Consider the following 21,143-nt stretch of genomic DNA (forward strand, 5'->3'; position numbering starts at 1 on the left):
TGTCCTGTGAGATTAGCTAAAATAGCTACTGTTAGCTATTTATGGCACGTGCATAATCTTTATTGCTCAATTTGTATTTTAACCAGGGAAGTCAATTTTTAAAAAAAATGTACAATGACTGCCTACTCAGGTCAAACCGGAACGACGCTGGGCTAATTGTGCGCCGCTCTATGGACTCCCAATACCGGCAGGTTGAGATACAGCCTGGAACCGATCGTGGGTGTAGTGACGCCTCTAGCATCGATGTAGTCAGTGCCTTAAACAGCCAATAGGGAGCCCCAACATTGCAAGCTAACCGCCATTTTGCGGGAAAATCTGCAGTATGTAATGAGCTAGCTACTCATGCCCATGTAAAATGTATTGAGTAATGGGTTAGATATGATGTATTTTACTAAGGCTGCAAGTTAAACACCCTATCACCCGTGGGATTCTGTATTTTACATTATACCCATTACCAGACGATTAAATATTATCCGATGTTGGCTGTGTGAAGTATCTGATCATGATTTAACTGCTTGCTACATCTACCTGCCTGTTGTGACAAAACTGAGTATCATTGTGACCTGCATGTTGCAAAACTGCAGATAACAGCCCAGCAGATGCTTTGTCCTTAACAATATTGAGCAAATGGTGACTTGCTGGATCTTACAAAGTTGTGGCTAAGCAGTTATAGGGAGGTGTGGTCATCTAGGTTTAACTGATGGGAAAATACTGAACACAATAGCAGGAACTGAGCAACTGTTATAACTAGGCTGCGATACCAGAACAGTAAGAATCTATACACGGAGGGAGGACTCCAAAAATGTTTTAGTCAATTGTCTTCAATTTACGCCCACTGTATGCTAGCAAATCAGCTAACGTTAACTTCAGCCGTAGCTAGGCAAGCTACTTCCTGTTGCCACCCCTACAACATTACGTGGAAGAAGTTTGCGCATTGGCACAACTTTCACATTCGTTTTACTTACTCTTGAAGTACAAATTGCTTTCTCATCTTTGTGGCATTCATTTTTGTAAGTTATTTACGTCAGCTGCAGTCTGATCTGGAATCAAACTACTTTATTACTCACTAAGCCATGTAATAAAACAGTCTTAATAAGTTAACACATTAGAGTAAAGACAAGTGCACACATTTTATTGATAGTGGAAATCAGTAACATCCCGGGATAAAATGTAGTCTGAAATCACGGATGTCTCCCACTGCATCTCTTATGGCGTCGTAATTTCTGAAGAATGGCAGAGAACTTAGCTAAATGCATTCACAAACACACTCAGTAACACATTTTTAACAACCTCAGATATAAATGGAACGGTATGGTATAATCAGAAAAATCATTTGGCAGAATCTCTTCATCATAGGTTGAGAATAACAGGTAACTGCACATGTCCAAATCTTACCTCATTCTTAGCCACACTGGCAGTTGTAAATTCACTGGCCACCTAGAGAGAGATTAAGTTAATTGAGACAAATTACAATCATGGGCAATGCAATACACTTCCAGGTTCCTCAGTTTTGGTAATGTCCACATAACAATTCAGGTCAGACATTTGTAAGCATCACTGAAACCAGTTGAGTGGATGAACCAAATCTATGTATACCAACCTGACAGGGACAGCTCTACATTAGTTCCAATCCTTTATGCCAGTATCCACTGTGCCTGCAAATAAGTGAAAATGATCACAATGACACTCAAAATGCAATGGGAAAGGGCATCAAATTTTGAACTGAGTAATAATGTACTGAACCAGACACGGCAGTCATGCTTTAGATGTAAGTGCAAAAGAGCACATGTGTAACTCACCTCAGCCAGCCTTCTTGCAACACCAAGTCCTGTTTCTGCATCTTTGGGGTCTGAATAGAGATCAGAGTTTTAACAAACTGCTCAAGGTTTCCAAACACAGAAAATTAAATAACCTCAATCTAATCAGAGTGTGTAACAATATTGTCCTCAAAGAGATCAGAGACCTGATTCAATGTCATCCTTTCAGATTGCACCACTGTTAACCTTCATTTTATTTGGATACTTTGTAGCTTACCCTAAATTAAAAGCAAAACTTGACTTGAGACTCCAGGATCCCATCACAGCACGAGGTCAGAAACTTGGAGTTCTGCAAAGATAGACTGTCAGTCAGGGTTGCATAGGCAAAAAAATGAAACATGTGCTTTGAAGTCAAGGATACATCAGATAGGAGCGAAAGACAATGCTGAGTATTCATCAGAGTATCAGCTGAACTATGCTGTCATCATTGTATCAAGTATTAAGCCTTAATTAAATAAAGCAACATACCTTTGTTAAACTTTCAGTCACATGACTAATTTCCACTGGCTTCTGAAAAAAGAAAGGTCACATGAACCTCATGCAGTGAGTTGAACCTACTAAAATGGTTAGAGAAATGAGCGAACAGCAACACTGCTTATTCTTCATGGTGCATCTGCTGACCGACACATTCATTGTATCACATGGGTAGCCTAGAGGTTAGAGCATTGGACAAGTAACCAAAAGGTTGCAAGTTAATGTCCGAGCGGACACTGTACAAATCTATCGTGCTGTCCCTGAACAGGCAGTTTAACCCACTGCACCTAGGCAGTCATTGAAAATAAGAAGTAGCTTACCACAGCAACAGTTTCAGATATTGGCATTCCCAGAGTAGACAATCTGCAGATAAGAAATAAAGCAATCATTTATATCTCAGGAGACAGGACAGGCTTCTTTGAAAGCAGCTGCACTGCATCAGTAAAAACGTTTCTTTCATTATTTTTCAGAGAGATTCCCAATGTTATTTTAACAATCATCATTTACAGTACAAGGCACGGAAACTCCTATGAAATACATTAAACATACCCAATGCCACAACTTGTCTGCCGCTGTAAAGGAATAAATATAAAATTAAACTTAAAAATATCTGCACAGGTAACGCAAACAACGTGCTGTGCCTCAGAACATGCAATTGGTGGTTGCAGATTCATCATCCAGACAGATCAAGAGTAGCAAATGGAATCATCAGTGGCACAGGGCTCAAATTCTTCGAATTAACAAGTGGATGCAGGGCAACACTAATCATGCATACCTCATTTTGAATCTTCCAACTTGTGCTTTGCGTCTCAGCCAATACCTGCGAAACACAACACTGTCATTTGATAAAACGTCAATTGAATAACTAGGACAGTGCAGTAATAGTGACACTAGTCAATTAAGTACGATCAAGTCAGAATGGTTGGCGTTTCCTCAATGCAACTCAGATGTCCCTACCAACACTTATTTCATCATGTAAGAAAGGGAGGCCCAGCTTGTGGGGTACTCGTCGACTGCGTTGTAGTTAATGTTCGGCTCCAGATATTAGAAGTTTAAAAGCGAGTTAAACTTGATTCCTGGTTCCTAACTCGATCCTCGAGTACCCGCCAACAGAATACTACATTAACTAACCAGGCCCTCAATGAGTTGAATCAGGTGATTTTTTTTCCAGAGCTACAATATAGCCTGTTGGGGGGGTACTTTAGGACTGGAGTAAGGTAGCCCTGTCCTAGAAGATAGTTGTGCTCGAGTGAAGGGAGAACTTGTTCACCACACGTGGTGGAGTTAAGCCTGCTAACTAAAGCTAGCGAGCGCAACACGAACTAGCTAGGTTATTTGGCAAGATTATGACAAATTTACCAGACATACCTAAACTACGACGGTAAATACAAATTGATACATAAACTGAAAGCATCTGCATTAAATACATAACCTTGGACTAGAACCTGCAAGACAAACACCTTACCTTTCTTCATGATCGGAGAGGAGAACGAGACCGATGAAAGGGTGGAGGCTGAATTTATATGGAATGTAATTCGCATTGGTTTATGGGAAAAGTCAGTATCTTCTTCTGTGATTGGCCAAACACGATTTTTTTGGGGAAGCCCCTCGCGGCGGCACTCGGAACGGTTAGCTGGGGGCGGGTCGAACCCACCCACCACACTTTTTCATTTGCGCGCAGGCTTTCCAAACAGTCAATGCGGTGTTCTTAAACCCACCGCTAGAAGGAATCATTTTTTTTGTCAAATTAACATTAGATTAGATTTTTCGTAGCAGGTTAGGAGAATGTACGCAGCAGGTAAGGGAAATTCGGTTAGGAAAAGGGCAAGGGTTAGCAAAAATACTACAAATGTCATTTTTAGACGTTCATTTGACAAAAACTGGATGACAAGTTGTCCTTTAAAGTTCATATGGATAATCTTGAGTAAGATTACATTGAAATTGTTTTTTAAAGTTTTGTAATAAGCCTTGCTTCCCGTCTATGGATAGAAAGAAGCTTGTTCGGGCCACTTTTCTCTCTGTAATTGATTATGGTGACTTGCTTTATGCAGCCTCCTCTTTTTTTTTACAGAGACTGGACTCTGTTTATCATGCATTTTTGCGCTTTATTACAAATGCCATATCACTCACCCACCATTGCACCTTGTACCAAATGTTGGGTTGGACCTCACTTTATATGCGCAGAAATCAAATCAAATTGTTTTTGTCACATGCGCAGGGTACAACAGGTAGACTTTACAGTGAAATGCTTACTTACAAGCCCTTAACCAACAATGCAGTTCAAGAAATAGAGTTTAGAAAATATTTGCTAAATAAACTAAAGTAAAAAATATATAATAAGACGTAACACAATAAGATGACATAATAATTACTAGGCTATACCAGTACCGAGTCAATGTGCAGGGGTACAGGTTAGTCGAGGTAATTTGTACATGTAGGTAGGGATAAAGTGACTATGCACAGATAATAAACAGCAAATAGCAGCAGTGTAAATACAAATAGGGTGGCCATTTGATAAATTGTTCAGCAGTCTTAACTGTTTTGGACCCAGACTCCTCCCTATAGGCTGTCTCATCGTTGTCGGTGATCAGGCACTGTTGTGTCGTCAGCAAATTAAATGATGGTGTTGGAGTCGTGCTTGGCCACGCAGACGTGGGTGACCAGGGAGTACAGGGGGGTCCAAGTGGGTCTACTCTAGGGTTTCCGGGATGATAGTGTTGATGTGAGCCATGACCAACCGTTCAAAGCACTTCATGACTACCAACGTTATTTATGCAGGTTATCTTCGCATTTTTGGGCTACATTTATGTGTTAATCTACGAAGCCCTTTTGGGTAAACTCCCTCTTTACCTCTGTAGTCTGGTCTCCTTCACCAGCAACAGTTACCATACCCGGTCTGCTAGGTGGTTGCTACTTAAAAGTCCCCAGGACATTTACAGTATTTAGGCAAGACTGCCTTCTAGTCCTGTGCACCAGATGCATGGAATAGTCTGCAATCCATGCTTCATCTACATATGTTAGTGCCACTGAATGAATTTACATGTTGTATGGGAGACTCTGTTACAGAGGAGTGTAAATGCTTTTTTTAGGCTGGATCATGTTGTTGTATTGTTCTATGTTTTAATTCCGTCATGTATTTGATTGTTTACTGCCCTCTTGGCCAGGTCTCCCTTGAAAAATAGACTGTGCTCAATGGGCTTCTCCTAGTTATCTCTATTCTCATTGGCTACTGGGTCGTACCAATGAGGTATGGGTTGCACAAAAATACGAGAACATTTTAGTGTAAGACCCAGTAAAAATGTGGTAAATTAAAGCAGAACCAGAAAACACTTGAGAAGTTTAGCCAACATTTATTTTCTGACCAAAAATACAATCTCTGCTGCATTTTAGTATGATCAAGAACAAACCACGTCCACAAATTGCGTTGGATACAAGCAAAGAATATTTAATATGCTCTATAAAATAATGTGCTCTATAAAGTGGCTATGATACACCTGCATGTATTTCCACACCTGGGTGCATTTCAATGGTACAGTGGATTCTTCTCCTTATTTCCTCCACCTGCACTGATGTGAAAGCAAAAAGGACATGTGAAAGCAAAAAGGATTCACTATATTTCTTACAGCGGTTCATTTTTTTCAATTTGTAAAGATGGAGGCGAGAGAAAAAGCCACTTTTGAGATTCACCTTTGGTATGCGCTACACGTTGAGCTCATTGTAGACTAAGCCGTGTTCACATTGGCAGTTTGAAATGACTCAAATCCTATTTATTTGCATTTCTGATTCAAATCTGGTATTTTTCCTGCAGTCTGAACAGCCAAAAAGCAATAGGATATTTCAAGCCACATTTCAAACCACCTTCGTAGGTGGTTTGAAGTCAGATATAAATCTGATTCCTGTGACGTGTCCGAATGGTCAAATCTGATTTATTTGCCTGCAAGTGGTTTTTGGACTATTATTTGGCTAATCTTGTTGCTTGCTAGCTACTCTGTTGACAATTTGACAATAACATGTCGTAGCTAATTAGCTTACTTGTTTACAAACAAATCAGTGAATGAATGTGTTACAAAAGCTAAACAGCTAGCAAGCTAGCTAGTCGACTGTTGTGGCTAGACAAAAATTAAATTGGATCTTCTTATCCATTGAGGCTTTTAAAAAAAGTGTTCTTACACTATGATTTTGAACATTCAAGGCAACTGGGAAATATCCATGGCAGGTATTGTTGTCACCTCAGCATGCTACATAACTTGAGTGATAATAGGAAGCACGAGCACCACCAATCAGCCTACACCACTGTGCAAACACCCATCCTTACTATGACAACTAGCGTAGCCATGTCAGCAAATGACTGCTGTCTGAACACACCAATCCAATTTGGTCACTTGTGACTTTTTATCATATCAGATATGCCATTTGAGTTTCATTACTATAATGTATACTTATGTACTTGTACTGGTTCAGCCACAAGCTTTTTCAATGAAGGATGTCAAACACCACAGCGGTAAACTCATGGAGATTTAATATTATGCATCAATAAACATGAAAATCTAATACAATCAATGGTTATGATTCAAAGGAAATAAAAAATACATTTTGTTCCGATTGCTCTTTTGAAGCGATACTGAAATGTATGGCAAGGCCTTGATTCAATATCAATTAACAAAGACATAACATGAAAAGAAAAATGGCTTGAGTTTGTAACCTCTGTAAATTCTATTATATTAGAAGATACTGTATTTATCTACTTTAGAGATAAAAGGCTGATACTCCACCTTTACATTTCAGTTAAGTGAACTTGTTGAGTTTTTCACCACAGGCAATCATTGCGTGCGTGTATTCAGCAGGAATGTGCTCTATCGCTACAAATGGTTTTGGTCACAATTCCTTTCCAATAACCAAAATGTCAATTAATGTACTGTATTACCTGGCCTTGCTTACTGATAAAAATCCTTCTGAGGGGAAAAGGAATAGATCTGTCTTTAGCTCACAATATTTCACATAATGGGTTCGCTGAAGAATATCCACAGTCATATGATTCATGTGCTCAAGTGAAAGATCGAGATTTTCTTTTAGGTACTTATCCAAACATCTGCTTATTTAGTTTAAAATGATGTGGCACTGAATGGGGAATGAACCTTTCGATTAAAGGCAGAAACAAGACAATTATTCTCTCCTATTTAACACCACCACTGGACATAATCTAACCTGGTATTAAATTGTGTACCCTCAACCAAATTTAGCACTCAATAAAACCGCCTTAGCATGTTACCCTATCACCTGAAAAACAAATCAAAAGAGATACATTTGTTCATAAATACCACAAGGGAAAATAATAAACATGTTGACAAGTCCTCTTCCTCGACTCCACCTTTGTCTATCTTGCAAATGCAGACTTCTTGGGTGCCCCTCTGGTCATCTTGAGCAGATAAACATACACTAATCCAGGGGTGTCAAACATCCGGCCCGTAGGTGTTAGCATTAAAAAAAACTTTTAAAAAAAAAACTCAATAGACTTTAAAATGACTAAAATAAAATCTAAACTGTGTTGAAATGATAATGGACCTACAATCACAGTTTCTTGACTGTGTCCAGCTCACTAATAAATCATCAAAATTAAAGCCAGACAGTCAGGGAGCATCAGAAATTAACATTTAAAAAATTGACGCTAAGGAAATAACCAATTTTCAATGCGGCCCTCTGGACCTCGTTGAAGACATAATGCGACCCCCGGGACAAAATGAGTTTGACACCACTGCACTAGATGGAGTTAGTACATGGGGAGAGAATGTCAACGAACTTGAGAGGGCACGAATGTAGAAAGGAAAAGGAATGATTCCTGATGTATTGCCATAGAGTTCATATCCTAAAATATTTACTACTGCCAGAAAGAAAGAGAAATACAATTTAAAAAAAGAGAATATATATACATTCATCATAAGTATCTATATATAAACAGCTGTAGCTAGTTGTTGGCAAGCCAAGTTATCCCCCTTGTGATTCCACCATAAGGCTGTCTAACTCCTGGAAGTACACCATTCATTCCTCAGTCACCAGCTTCCCTGAGATACAGAACGCTGTTTTTCGAGGTTTGTTCGATCAAAACACCCGCCCCCTCAAGGAAAAGAACAGACGCTTGAGGGATCCTCCTGCAAGATTGTGGGGACTTGTTTGTGTAGCCGAAGGGCATTGGTACTGTTTTTGTCATGCTTTTTTTAGTCGTTCAGGGGATGGAGGTGGAGGATGTGGGTTTGGCAAAACAACGGTTATTATTTTTTACATTGTAGATGTTTCTTCTTGATTTCATTAAATTTTAACTTTTAAAATGCAAAGCTGTGATCATGTTCAATCATCAGTCATTCCAAGGCTTGGATAAGAAGTGGTTTGCAAAAGAGTTCTTATTAAGACTCCAAGATCTGCATCTTTGGCCTCAGTGCCTCTGTGATCCAGTTCTTTTCAGTAGAGGCTCATCGTAGACCCAGCACTCCCCATCCTCATGGAACAACTACAGGGAGGAAACATGGAGACAATCAATCAGAGGGGACTACAATAGTGCTTATAAAAATCCAAAAGTCACAGCGCCTTCAGAAAGTACTCACACCCCTTGACTTCACCATTTTTTGTGTTACAGCCTGAATTTAATTGTGATTTTTCTTTTTCCATCACTGGCCTACACACAACACAGCATAATGTCAAAGTGGAATGATGTTTTTCCAAATGAATTACAAATGAATAGCTGAAATGTCTTGAGTCAATAAGTATTCAACCCCTTTGTTATGGCAACCCTAAATAAGTTCAGGAGTAAAAATGTGAGTTGCATGGGCTCACTGTGTGTGCAATAACACATTTTAAATGACTTCCTCCTCTCTGTACCCCACACATACAGATAATTGTAAGGTCCCTCAGTCAAGCAGTGAATTTCAAACACAGATTCAACCATAAAGAACCAGGGAGGTTTTCAATGCCACGCAAAGAGGGGCACCTACCCATTGGTAGATAGGTTAAAAAAACAGACATTAAATATACCTTTGAGCATGGTGAAGTTATTAATTACACTTTGGATGGTGTATCAATACACCCAGGCACTACAAAGATACAGGCGTCCTCCCTAACTTAGTTGCCATAGAGGAAGAAAACCGCTCAGGGATTTCAGCAGGAGGCCAATGGTGACTTTAAAATAGTTTGAGATTAATGGCTGTGATTGGAGAAAACTGAGGATGGATCAACAATACCTTCTTTGGCCGCCTTTCCTTCCAGTTCCTGCTGCCAGTGACAAGAACGAATGGCAAAAATCGCTGAAGCTGGAAACTTCAATTTCCCTCACTAATTTTAAACATCAGCTATCTGAGCAGCCAACTGATCGCTGCAGACGTACATAGTCCATCTGTAAATAGCCCACCCAATCTACCTACCTCATCCCCCATATTGTTTTTATTTACTTTGCTGCTCTTTTGCACACCAGTATCACTACTTACACACCATCATCTGCTCATCTATCACTCCATTGTTAACCTGCTAAATTGTAATTACTTTGCTACTATGGCCTATTTATTTCCTTACCTCAGGCCATTTGCACACACTGTATATAGACTTAATTCTTTTCTATTGTGTTATTGACTGTACACTTGTTTATTCCATGTGTAACTCTGTTGTTTCTGTCACACTCCTTTGCTTTATCTTGGCCAGGTTGCAGTTGTAAATGAGAACTTGTTCTCAACTAGCTTACCTGGTTAAATAAAAGGTGAAAAAAAGTGTAGTTACTCCACAACACTAACTTAATTGACAGAGTGAAAAAATGAAGCCTGTACAGAGTACAAAATATTCCAATACATGCATCCTGTTTACAACAACGCATTAAAATAATCCTATAAAAAAATGTGGCAAAGCATTAAACCTTTGTGTTTAATGTTTGGGGCAAATCCAATACAACACATTAGTACCACTCTCCATATTTTCAAGCATAGTGGCTGCATTATGTTATGGGTATACTTGTAATCTTTAAGGACTGTGGAGCTTTTCAGGGTAAAAAAGAAATTGAACGGAGCTATGCAGAATCCTAGAGGAAAACCTGGTTCAGTCTGCTTTCCACCAGACACAGGGAGATGATTTCACCTTTCAGCAGGACAATAACCTAAAACACAAGTCCAAATCTACACTGGAGTTGATTACCAAGAGGACAGGGAATGTTCCAGAGTGATCAAGTTACAGTTTTGACTTAAATCTGCTTGAAAATCTATTGCAAGACATGGAAATGGTTGTATAGCAATGATCAACAACCAATTTGACAGAGCTTGAAGTATTTTTAAAGGAGTAAATGGGCAAATTTTTCACAATCCAGGTGCAGAAGCTTTTAAAAATGTACCCAGAAAGTCTGACAGCTGGAATCGCTGCCAAAAGTGATTCTAACATGTATTGACTCAGGGGATTGAATACTTAACTAAATCAAGACATTAGAAATGATCTCCTACTTTGACAGAGGATTTTGTGTAGATAGTTGACAAATTACAATTATATACATTGTAATCCCACTTATTAACACAACAAAATGTGGATAAAGTCAAGGGGTGTGAATACATTCTGAAGGCACATTTGCAATTAACAACTATTTTTCCAAGCAAGCGAGCCACCCTATGAGTCATAAACTTTCCATCAAAATAAATACAATCATCATGACCGTGAACTATTAACCTTGATATGGACTGGGTGGCTGTTAATATTGCTGTCAGGGCTCTGGAGATGTGTAATAAGAACAGGCACACTCACCCTAGTTTCCCACTGCATTTCATTCTCCTTCCTCTCCCTGGCCTCGCCCCTTTGCTTCTCCTCCAGCCTGTGCTTGGCTTCCGTTGCTGCATCGATGTCTCTCGACTTCAGACTAACCGTCACATCCTTCCAAAGGCTGAGGGTCAAAGACAAACAGTGACTTGAGCTTCCGGACCAAAATAAATATGGCTAAATCTGATAATTTTGTGCCTGGCTGGATTGATAGTCACATTAAACTGGATGCCATGGCAGGAGCTATGATCCCCAAGTCCACAGAAAGGCGAATGGACCGAACACAAAACAGCCACTTATTACTGCCCATAATAAAACAAATAGAGAGACTTCTCACCTGCGGGACTCATACTCCAGCTGGTCCTCCAACTTCCTCACCTTCTTCTTGATACAGCCCATTTTCTTTGTGTCAATGAACAAGGAGTTTTCCTGGATTCAAATTCAAGAGATAAAAAGTTTGGGTTGAAAGTGTATTAAATTGTAACACTTTCTATATTGCTTTTTATGTACGAGGTTAACCTTCAGTGAGAACATGTTGAGGTCAGGGATTAAAAACATGGAACATAGTAATTTCCTTAAAACTACAATCCTTTCATGAATCCCCTATTAACACATTGATATCCAGCAGAGATCAAATGTTTTAACTGAACTCACCCCAGATGCCCACTTAGCGTACATCACTCCATTCCACTCTCCTTCAATGGAGCAGAATGATTTCTTGTCATTGGGAGGACTGCAAACAAACACATTTATAATATTTAACTAACATCACAACCCCAAAAAATATATACTGCTGTGAGCACAGTTAATAAAGCAAGAATAGGCTAATATTACGTGGATGATTACAAATAACAAAATCCCCTTACAAGATCTCAGCGGTGATCCTGTGCTTCTTGCCACCGTAGAAGGGCTTAGTGTGAAACACGATGCTGGCACTGTAGCCCGTTTTGGAGCAGTTGATGTTACACTCTCCACCCAACTCCACCCATGGGACAGTCAGGATCGACCTGAAGAGAGAAGGAGCACCTCACTACATGTCAGGTCAGGGAATCCAGATAGCAACTTATACCCATTTATACACACTCACTTTACATATACAGTAAATTGTGTTTGCTGTGCTGGATTTCTGTTTTATTGGGAATTGAAATTGGTCTTTTATTTCCAGTAACACAAACTTGAGACACTGTGATAGTGTGTGTTATTTAAGCAATAAGGCCCGAGGGGGTGTGGTATGTGGCCAATATACCACAGGTAAAGGCTGTTTTTTTGCACAACGCAACACAGAGTGCCTGGATGCCACAAACCTCTGAGGTGCCTTACTGCTATTATAAACTGGTTAGCAGCGTAATTAGAGCAGTAAAAATACATGTTTGGTCATACCCGTGGTATACGGTCTGATATACCATGGCTGTCAGCCAATCAGCATTCAGGGCTCGAACTACCCAGTTTATAATTACTCTTCAAGCATGACCCTACCTGCCATATCCATTGGGAAAGGTGAGTATGTAGTGCTCGTCATGTTCCAGACAGGACACACATCCTGTAGGAGAGATGAGAAAGCGTGTGGTAAGTGTGTGGTATTTTTTTGTATCTTATTTGAGAAATGTTTTGGACTATGTGAGCTAAAGAAGCATTCCCATGTATAATAGTTGCTAAATATTTGAAGTTAACAGAAAGCCTAAGTGCTTGAAGCAATGTCTTACCTTGGCCAATATTGTGCACTCCAATTGACATTCCTAAGAACTTTGACTTGGTCCAAATGTGGGCGTTGAACTGAATCTTTTTTCTGAGACACTCTGCGTAGAATGCAGAAACTACACGGAAGAGGAAAAGCAACAGTACAGTTAACATGTATGGCTTTGGTACTGACAGCTGGGTAAAATATTGAATGAGGGGAGGGGGGGGGGGGGACTCACTGGGGGGGTGATGAGAGACCTGCTCTGCTACAAAAGACACACTGTTGGCTGAAGACCATGGCACCGGACCCTCTGACGATGGCTCCTGAGGATTGGGAGGAGGAGTTGGGGGTAAACATTCATTTATTAGTAAAGGTTTGATGAAACAATTAAAAACACTTGTGCCTCAGTATCACAAAACATAACATTGATTATAAACTGGGTGGGTCGAGCCTTGAATGCTGATTGGCTGACAGCCGTGGTATATTAGACCGTATACCACGGGTGTGATAAAACATTTAATTGTACTGCTCTAATTACATTGGTAACCAGTTTATAATAGCAATAAGGCACCTCGGGGGTTTGTGTATATGGCAAATATACCACGGCTAAGGGCTGTATCCAGGCACTCCGCTGCACCATGCCTAAGAACAGCCCTTAGCTGTGGTATATTGGCCATATACCACACCCACTCCTCGTGCCTTATTGCTTAATTATAGTATTTCTAAAAACCAGCATATAAATCAAATGAATATAAGTTGTCAGCCTTTACTGTGGTACAACGCTCACCATTGCGGTGGGCTCCTCGCTCTCTGAAGGCAGGTCCCAGTGGCAGAAGAAGACCTCTCCCAGGATGGGGTTGTATGGCTTCTTGGCCACTGAGCTTTTCCTCCCCGCATGGAAGGCTGACATGTACCACTTCACCACCTGCACCATGCGCTCTTTGGGCTCCAGCTGATCTGCGATACTGGGGATGAAAACATCAGCCGTCACACCACTGGATGGAAAAGTTGTGGCTCCACCTGAACACATCTGTGCAGAATGCCCTCAATGGAAATGGGGAGATTCTGAAAAGCAATGTGGTTGTTATTTTGGGGGACTGTTTGAAGTGGTGTACCTGACAAACAAATCCGGATGTGCAAAGAAGTCAGCGTACATCTCCAGCAAAGACCTCCTCTCCAAGATAAATGTGGGCAGGACCACCTGAGAGAAAGAAAATAAAACAAATCAGCAAGAGAGAGACGACGAGAGACGGACGGACAGGCGGAAAGCTTTTACCTTGGTGAGGTCCATGCCCAGCCGCACCTGGGACAGCAGGTGCATGATGACACTCTTGTGCTCCTCCACAGACTCCCCCTGATCCTCCGCCTCGTCATCATGGCTGTCAAATTGATCTGACCAGAGCAGACAGTAGGCAAAGTTTAAAACACCTAGTCGGTCAAACACCACTGATACAGGACACCCTGATGTCCTCCTTTCTGTTACTAAATAAAACATCCACCAAAATAGAACAGGAACAGAATAATATATAATAATAATATAATAATAATAATATTTCATCTCAATATTTCAATGTGTGATGTTGTTGTTCAATAAAAATAGCTTCTTGTTTGGGGTGCGTGGACAAGTAGGGCAATGTGAGTGTGTGGATTTGTGTGCGTTCATGTGTGAATCACCTGCATCAGTGGTGCCGTTAGACATGGAGGAGTTGAGGGACTCGTTAGTGTCTGGTCGTTTCAGCACTGTTCCGTCATTGCTGTGAGGCAAGGCAGCAGGAGGCCGAGAAGAACTGACAGAGAAGGATGGAGGGAGAGATGAAAAGAAACTGATTACCTGACAGGAAATATATAAAAGGCCCAGGATATAAACACACCTCCAGCAAAACACAAACAGCTTATATGATAATGAAGTAAAGAAGTAAAGAGCGAGTATGTGATGAGGTGGACAACCTCCCTCCTCGTCCTTGGTCCCTGTAAACCCCAGTAACTGTGGTATGGATGGTTTATGATAAAGACTGTATACACACTCACTCTAGAAGGTGCTTGGGAGACGTGCTGTTCTGGTAGAACTCGTCAGCGTCGTAGAACTCGTCTTCGCTGCTGGAGTAGGAGAAGTCAGGGACCGAGTGGGAGGGGATGGTCATGTGACTGGGAGAGGCACCGCTGCTGCTGGGGTCCGAGGGGCCACTCCCTGAACCAAACAGACAGAGATGTGGGGGTTGAGTTTATTTACTCTTGTACATAAACAATTATAACTGCATTAAACTCAACAATACAGAGGCCCCATGTCAGGTCTTTCTTGTCAGTGATCATATGGGCACCCTTTGTCTGCTCACATCGTTCCCACACTCCCATGAGGAGTTTGTTCCTTGCATAATCTCCCATGCTTCTTCCTTAGTACACAGCATAGGATTTATTTAGCAGCATCAGCGGGATTGAAAACAGGCAAGACCCTCCAAAATAACCCATTTTAGAAAATATGAGTAAATGAAAAAATGCCATTGAAAATGTCAATGTCTGTGTACTCTGATCGCAGTGAAAAAAGTAACATTTCCTATTCTTCTAATGCATTTTACCGCAAAAGGTGAGAAAACAGTTGGGGGGGGGGGGGGGGTTTACCCTTCACTACACCAGTGACTGTGACATGATAATCAAGTCCCTAAATGCAAGTGTTCAGTACATAACACAATGTTTATCCGGTACCGCTGCTAGTAGTGTTGATGACCTGACCACTAAAGTGAGGTGACATCTGACCTGTGCTGTTGGGGGTCGGAGTCTGCAGACTGCCCATCACCGTGACAACAGCCCCCACCGGTAAAGTGGAGGGCCGCTGTTCTCCTTTACACATCTGGGAGCCATCTACAGAAAGAAAGACGATGAGAGAAAAAAAGGAGAACGCTCTGGCTTTAGAACAACACTGCTTTATGATGCAACAGATACAATGTCATTACAGACCTGGTGGGAGAAAGCTTTTCAAATCACATAAAAACTGCAAAGCAGTCAGACTAATAGAAACCTGTGACTGTGAGAATGAAAATGTCACCAGACTGTGGCAACATGGGGTCAAGATTTGGAATCGGATGTGTGTCCAATTTTGATTGCTCTACATTGGGAAAAGTTCATGGCCAAGTAGACATGATGAATCAGAGATTCAAGCACACCAGGTGGCACTGTAGACGTGGTTTCAGGAAATAAACATTCATCAGGTACAGAAATCTGAAAGTATTCAATCCAAGGCTATTCTATGTCCATGAAATAACATTTTTGTTAAAAAAAATTTTTTTAAAAGCTCCATGTCAGCAATATCAGTTTGTGGACTCAAAAGGAGTATTATTATTCTGATGGATAAATCTTTCTGATAGGACTGTAGATGAGATTGTGTTTCTGGCTCTCTGTATACTGTACCTGTGGGGAGGGTGGTCTGTGTTGGCATGGCTAAATTGACTAAAGAAGCGTCCAGAGGCGGAAATATCCCATCCACTGGGTTGATGGTGCTCTGTACAGGACGAGACAAAACGGTGCCAGTCTTAAAACATAAGATACATTTGCAACTCACGTCGCTCTAGAACACAATCTGTAGTAATACTTCATGCAACAACACGGAGCAGACTATCATGAAAAAATAAAATACACATTGCTAATGACTGGAAAGATCAATTACATTTCACTCTGCTTCTGGGAAATATTGGTTAATTAAGTTCTACCTAATCAATATCTACCTACTTATATCACAACACTTACTGTAACCTAATACTATCCAGCATAGTTGTAGCCCTGCAAAATCGGACAAAACACATTCCAGTTAACTACAGAATGTGATGGCATAACGTCCCCTACTGAAATGATCCTGTGAAGTGAAAACCACATGCTCAAGCTACATTTCTCTATGGCCGATATCTCTGTAATGTACACACTATACCAAGTGCACTGCTGCCATAGCTTTATGTCAACAGCAAAAACTAGAGGAGAGGCCAGAATTCATCAGGACCTCCATAATCTCAGAACACAACAGTGTGGTGGGAGCCGCATGCTGAGGGATGACAGACAGGGTGGAGAAGAGAGTGGTCTGACGCTCAGTGTGGGCACCGAGCAGAATGGAAGATGTCACACTACTCTGCCGAGAGAGCCAGGAAAGTGGAAATATGAAACTAGCCAAGAAAAATGAAGGCATGCAGTGAATTAAAGTAAGTCCTCTCTGCCCTTTAGATCTGGGGTCAGAGTGAGATTTGGGAGAGGATTTCTTCTGGAAAGTAAAGGCAGTCACTCCTAATTATAGCCAATTACAGAAATGTTGCCACTCCATCGTGGTGGAACCAAATCAAACCAGTGTGACCTCACTAGCTAGAGATTAAATCAACAGCGAAGGATGCCTCTAGTGCAGGTAGAAGAAAGGGGTTAGAGCTATATAGTGCTTAAGCCATGGTTAGAAGAGGGTCTACACGTGTAACGCTAATGGCCAGAGAGACTACTCTCACAAGACGAGCCTGGCGGGCTGATCCTATGGGATTGGGACTTAAAAACATCTATGGGAAGACAGTAAAGCCAGTAAACAGCCCTTGATGGGTTGACATCTATTAGTCCTTGATGGTTCAATAGGCATGCACAGTAAGGAGAAATCGATGGCGAGTTGGGGGGAGGGTATAAGCGCACTCACACACTCGTCAACACGCACATCAGAAAAGAAGCAGAGTGATGTTGTGTCTAAAATGAGGGGTAAAGAGAAAAGTACCCAACTATTATCAGCAACAGAAAAGCTAAGGACATTCAGCTGGAAAATGGGAGTGGCAAAGGAAAGAGCAATATACCGGATAAAGCCATTTATCAAATGGCATGCATTGTTCCAGATCTGATTTGTCTTCTTTTCTATAGTTCAGAGTGAATTAAGCGGAAAAGAAGAATAGAGGTTTGGTTGATCTAGATTTTTCTTATGGACAGAGAACGTCAAAACTTACTATCAGTCCGTTTGCGTGTTGCTGTTCGTTACTTTGATCCTTAAAATTTTGAAAAGAAAATGTTACTTAGGATGGCTCAATTGTTTGTATGTAATGATGTGAGCTTGTTAAGAGCTTCTATTTCAAGAAACCAGTTAAGTCATTTAGAAAGTCAGCATTCTTCATGCCAACATAACACAAGAAAAGCATTAGGAGCTCAAGGATGATCGAGTGTGAGAGGATCACCTCTCCAAAATCTCAAAATATAACCTAATGGAATGTAGCAAACTGCCCACAATAAACTACAACCTAGGCTGTAGTCAAGTGGAAAACTACTGGCATGGCTAAAACAAGCAGTGCACCGTGATGTACTCACAACAATGACATGACAGTAATGCAATGAGAGCCCCAACACCAGGGGTGGGCAACATACGGCTTGCCGATTGGTTGCTCATTTGATCTGGCCCGCGGGTTTTAGTGTTTTTTTCATTTGGGTTCAATTAAAAAAACACTCCAGGCCACTCTTGAACATCTAAAACTATTTAGAAAGTATGTTGAAATTATAAAGGATCTATACGTTTTCAAATAACTGCCCTTTCCTTGGCTCGCTCTTACCGAACAAATCAGTTAGAAAAAAATCTCTGCAGCCTTCCGCTGAATTTTGAAATCCTGATGTGGCCCTCAAGCCAAAAACATTGCCTACCCCTGTGCAACAGTCAAAGAAATGAACCATTTTTACCTTGGCAATCTGCAGCAATACAATACAGTGCTTGATGGACTCTACCATACTCTGAAATGAAAAACATCAGACAATAAAACACCGCTCTCAACCTCCAACAGGAGATGATTCTGAAAATAAGGACATTTACAAATGGGGTTTTACTTACACATGTGGTATCCTTCAAATGTTCAATTTTCTAAACAAAACAACAACAAAAAAAGAACAAAAAAAAGGGGGGGAGAAACACATTTACAAATGGCTGTTTCACCACCTGACGAGACTTGGAAATCATGACTGAAAGTTAGGTAAATCATGGATTGAGAAAGATCGGCATAGTGAAACCAACACGGAAATCAGCTTTGTTCAAACTCTTCCACAACCATGGAATTAGACTGGACGAGCAATGATGACATTCCATCTATAGCTGTGTTCTATATTAATCACTACATAATAGGTCATTGTCCTCACCATAGAAAATAAGATACAGAGTTTAAATGTTAAAAACTGACCAAAAACAAACCTCAGGATCTCAATAAGGAAGTGAATCACAGCTAAGGCATTTACAACCTGTTTGCTCACCATTTTTTAACTCATTACTCCCACATTTGTAAATGTTAGAAAACTAGTTATTCACATGTATTTTATATACATTTTCTTAAACATGCTCAGTTGTGTGCTTATTCTTTTACCAGGTACTGCATAAATGGCATGCCCATCTTCTTGTGAGAAATTACACTGGTCACTCAAAACATTTACAAAGTATAAATAGCACACAATTTAGATTAGGGACTGAAAAAAGATTGCACTAATGATTCGTAAATGGTTGATTAATGTGAGAGTAATGCTTCATCAATGGTGAACACAATTTATACATTCCTTATAAATGGTTTATTACAGACCCTTAAAATAAAGTGTTATAAAAATTTTATCTTTGTGTCATTAATTATCAGGCATCGTTCTGTTGACAAGAGATGAAACAGAGACGGCACTCACTCTGCATGACTCTTCATTGCCATCTTTGATTTTCTCATCGAAGAGCTGGAAGAGAGTGGAGATGCAATCAATCTGAGCTGAAGAGGATACATGCAAATCAGGAGCCAAATTTAAAAAAAACATTCATAGATCACAAGGTTTTATTAGAGTCACGGTCATACATAGTCACCCAAATGTGGAGAAGCCTCACCTTTAACTGATCAATTAGAATTTGTAGGTATGCGTCAGCCTCTGCAAGTTTCTTATCGAAGTCTTGGACACTTGGAACAAATCCCGTCTCTGCCTCCTAAAATAGAAAATAAAAAACAGCAGAACATTCTTAGTCTAACTTTATGACAGATTTCTGCTCCCATCTGGTAACCTATTTTGGACTAAGAATATTACTCTGCCATTGCGTATACTTTGAAAGCTTGTAGGCGGATAAAAAAAAAGTACTTAAATTCCCAAGTGGGGCTTTGAAAAAGCAGGTTGTAGCAGCACAAAAACAGCAACAGTTTGGGAGAAGCTTCCAGCATTGTACTGTAAGTGGAGTGATAGGAATAGTTCCAACTAATTGCATGAAGAAACCCATGGCAAATGGAATTAAGTTGTAAATGTATCTACATGACTCGGAGTATGTGTTTGAGTATGTGCAGGAGGAGGTTGGGGAGTCTGGCCGAGTGTCAATCACCTTCCAAGCCCTTAGGTTCCCATCATTAACCACAGACTGAGAGATCATTTCCTTGCATAATATCCATTAGGTGGTAGTAATTATTCGCTGAACAAGTGACCAGATGCCCGACTGACCAGATGCCCGACTGACCTGCCCTACCAAGCAACAAAAGCACTAACTGATCATAGTGTGGAACTGAGAAAAATTACTTTAAAAAAATAATAAATAAATAAAATATATATATATTTAACTAGGCAAGTCAGTTAAGAACATATTCTTATTTACAATGACGGGATACCGGGAACAGTGGGTTAGACATCAGGAAGTGTACAACACATACCTCTGCAACATCTATCAGAGGTCAGAATATAGAGATTGTAGAGAAATACAAATACCTGGGTGTCCTCTTGGACAATAAGCTTCAGTGGAGTAAATGTTACAGACCAGATCTACAAAAAGTCAACAGAGACTCTACTTTCTCAAAAAGCTGGGATCTTTTAATGTAGACTGTACTATACTGACTCTGTTTTTACAAATCCTTCATTGATATTATTAACTTTTTGTATTGTTTGTTGGTTTGGCAATGCCACTGTCAGCCAGAGAAACATGCTGAGAAGGATCACCACAGCAAGCAAGGTACATGGAGTCAAACAGACAGGCCTGGATGAGATCTTTAAGGTCAGGGCACTCCACAAGGCTCACAAAATCATTTTAGACCCAAGCTACCCCCTGTACCCGGACTTTAAAATACTCCCCTCTGGGCGCAGGTATAGGACACCCCTCAGCAGGAAAAACAGAACTAGACAATCATTTGTGCCAGGTGTGATATCCCTCCTAAATATCTCAGGCTAATGTTCCTATCGACTCAGTAAGGCCAGCAGGCTTGTCTTTATTATTTTTATTTTATTATTTAAAAATGTTTTATTGGTATGTAACAGTTATGAAAGCTGTATTGTGAAATTTGTTTTGTATTTAAATGGAACTTTAAATGTGTACATGACACTGCAACAAAATGTCCCCATGGGGACAATAAAGTCAGTAAGTAAGTAAGTAACTGCCTTGTTCAGGGGCAGAAGGACAGATTTTTACCTTGTCAGCTTACTGGCCC

General features: G+C 40.5%; 1 protein-coding gene, 1 long non-coding RNA gene and 5 other non-coding genes across 11 annotated transcripts in view; all 7 read right to left on the bottom strand.

The window, feature by feature from the left end:
- Positions 1-1,111: 1,111 nt before the first annotated feature.
- On the bottom strand, positions 1,112-3,799 carry LOC124037074. Of its 2 annotated transcripts, none has more exons than XR_006839108.1 (10): positions 3,757-3,799; positions 3,067-3,111; positions 2,841-2,863; positions 2,612-2,654; positions 2,286-2,327; positions 2,035-2,106; positions 1,800-1,849; positions 1,601-1,655; positions 1,396-1,437; positions 1,112-1,223 (listed from the first exon to the last, which is right to left on the bottom strand). It is a non-coding gene; the product is annotated as an uncharacterized LOC124037074 (long non-coding RNA). The 2 variants fall into 2 exon arrangements; XR_006839109.1 differs by having other exon boundaries at positions 3,067-3,126; positions 3,757-3,777.
- Positions 1,288-1,359, bottom strand: LOC124038836. The gene has a single exon (XR_006839439.1). It is a non-coding gene; the product is annotated as a small nucleolar RNA SNORD47 (small nucleolar RNA).
- Positions 1,501-1,563, bottom strand: LOC124038848. The gene has a single exon (XR_006839451.1). It is a non-coding gene; the product is annotated as a small nucleolar RNA SNORD78 (small nucleolar RNA).
- LOC124038839 lies at positions 2,172-2,253 on the bottom strand. Its single transcript, XR_006839442.1, has one exon. It is a non-coding gene; the product is annotated as a small nucleolar RNA snR60/Z15/Z230/Z193/J17 (small nucleolar RNA).
- On the bottom strand, positions 2,723-2,802 carry LOC124038827. Its single transcript, XR_006839430.1, has one exon. It is a non-coding gene; the product is annotated as a small nucleolar RNA SNORD79 (small nucleolar RNA).
- LOC124038838 lies at positions 3,196-3,277 on the bottom strand. Its single transcript, XR_006839441.1, has one exon. It is a non-coding gene; the product is annotated as a small nucleolar RNA SNORD74 (small nucleolar RNA).
- A 2,994-nt stretch (positions 3,800-6,793) lies between the features above and the next one.
- LOC124037778 (oxysterol-binding protein-related protein 9-like) overlaps positions 6,794-21,143 on the bottom strand; it is a 34,278-nt gene continuing 19,928 nt past the window's right edge. For 3 of the 4 annotated variants that reach the window (XM_046352818.1, XM_046352822.1, XM_046352821.1), the window contains 20 exons: positions 19,574-19,669; positions 19,384-19,428; positions 18,557-18,586; positions 18,409-18,459; positions 17,691-17,729; positions 16,144-16,234; positions 15,493-15,597; positions 14,770-14,929; positions 14,416-14,528; positions 14,018-14,133; positions 13,857-13,942; positions 13,529-13,706; positions 12,980-13,064; positions 12,767-12,877; positions 12,540-12,603; positions 11,930-12,070; positions 11,718-11,796; positions 11,401-11,492; positions 11,052-11,187; positions 6,794-8,793 (listed from right to left, as the gene is read on the bottom strand). In XM_046352818.1, the coding sequence (XP_046208774.1) occupies positions 8,719-8,793; positions 11,052-11,187; positions 11,401-11,492; positions 11,718-11,796; positions 11,930-12,070; positions 12,540-12,603; positions 12,767-12,877; positions 12,980-13,064; positions 13,529-13,706; positions 13,857-13,942; positions 14,018-14,133; positions 14,416-14,528; positions 14,770-14,929; positions 15,493-15,597; positions 16,144-16,234; positions 17,691-17,729; positions 18,409-18,459; positions 18,557-18,586; positions 19,384-19,428; positions 19,574-19,669 (1,893 nt within the window). In that variant the 3' untranslated portion in view covers positions 6,794-8,718. The remainder of the gene's footprint in view (positions 8,794-11,051; positions 11,188-11,400; positions 11,493-11,717; positions 11,797-11,929; positions 12,071-12,539; positions 12,604-12,766; positions 12,878-12,979; positions 13,065-13,528; positions 13,707-13,856; positions 13,943-14,017; positions 14,134-14,415; positions 14,529-14,769; positions 14,930-15,492; positions 15,598-16,143; positions 16,235-17,690; positions 17,730-18,408; positions 18,460-18,556; positions 18,587-19,383; positions 19,429-19,573; positions 19,670-21,143) is intronic. The other variant, XM_046352819.1, reaches the window with a different exon arrangement.

The sequence above is a fragment of the Oncorhynchus gorbuscha genome, linkage group LG06, assembly GCF_021184085.1.
Source record: "Oncorhynchus gorbuscha isolate QuinsamMale2020 ecotype Even-year linkage group LG06, OgorEven_v1.0, whole genome shotgun sequence".
In the NCBI taxonomy this organism is placed as follows: domain Eukaryota; kingdom Metazoa; phylum Chordata; class Actinopteri; order Salmoniformes; family Salmonidae; genus Oncorhynchus; species Oncorhynchus gorbuscha.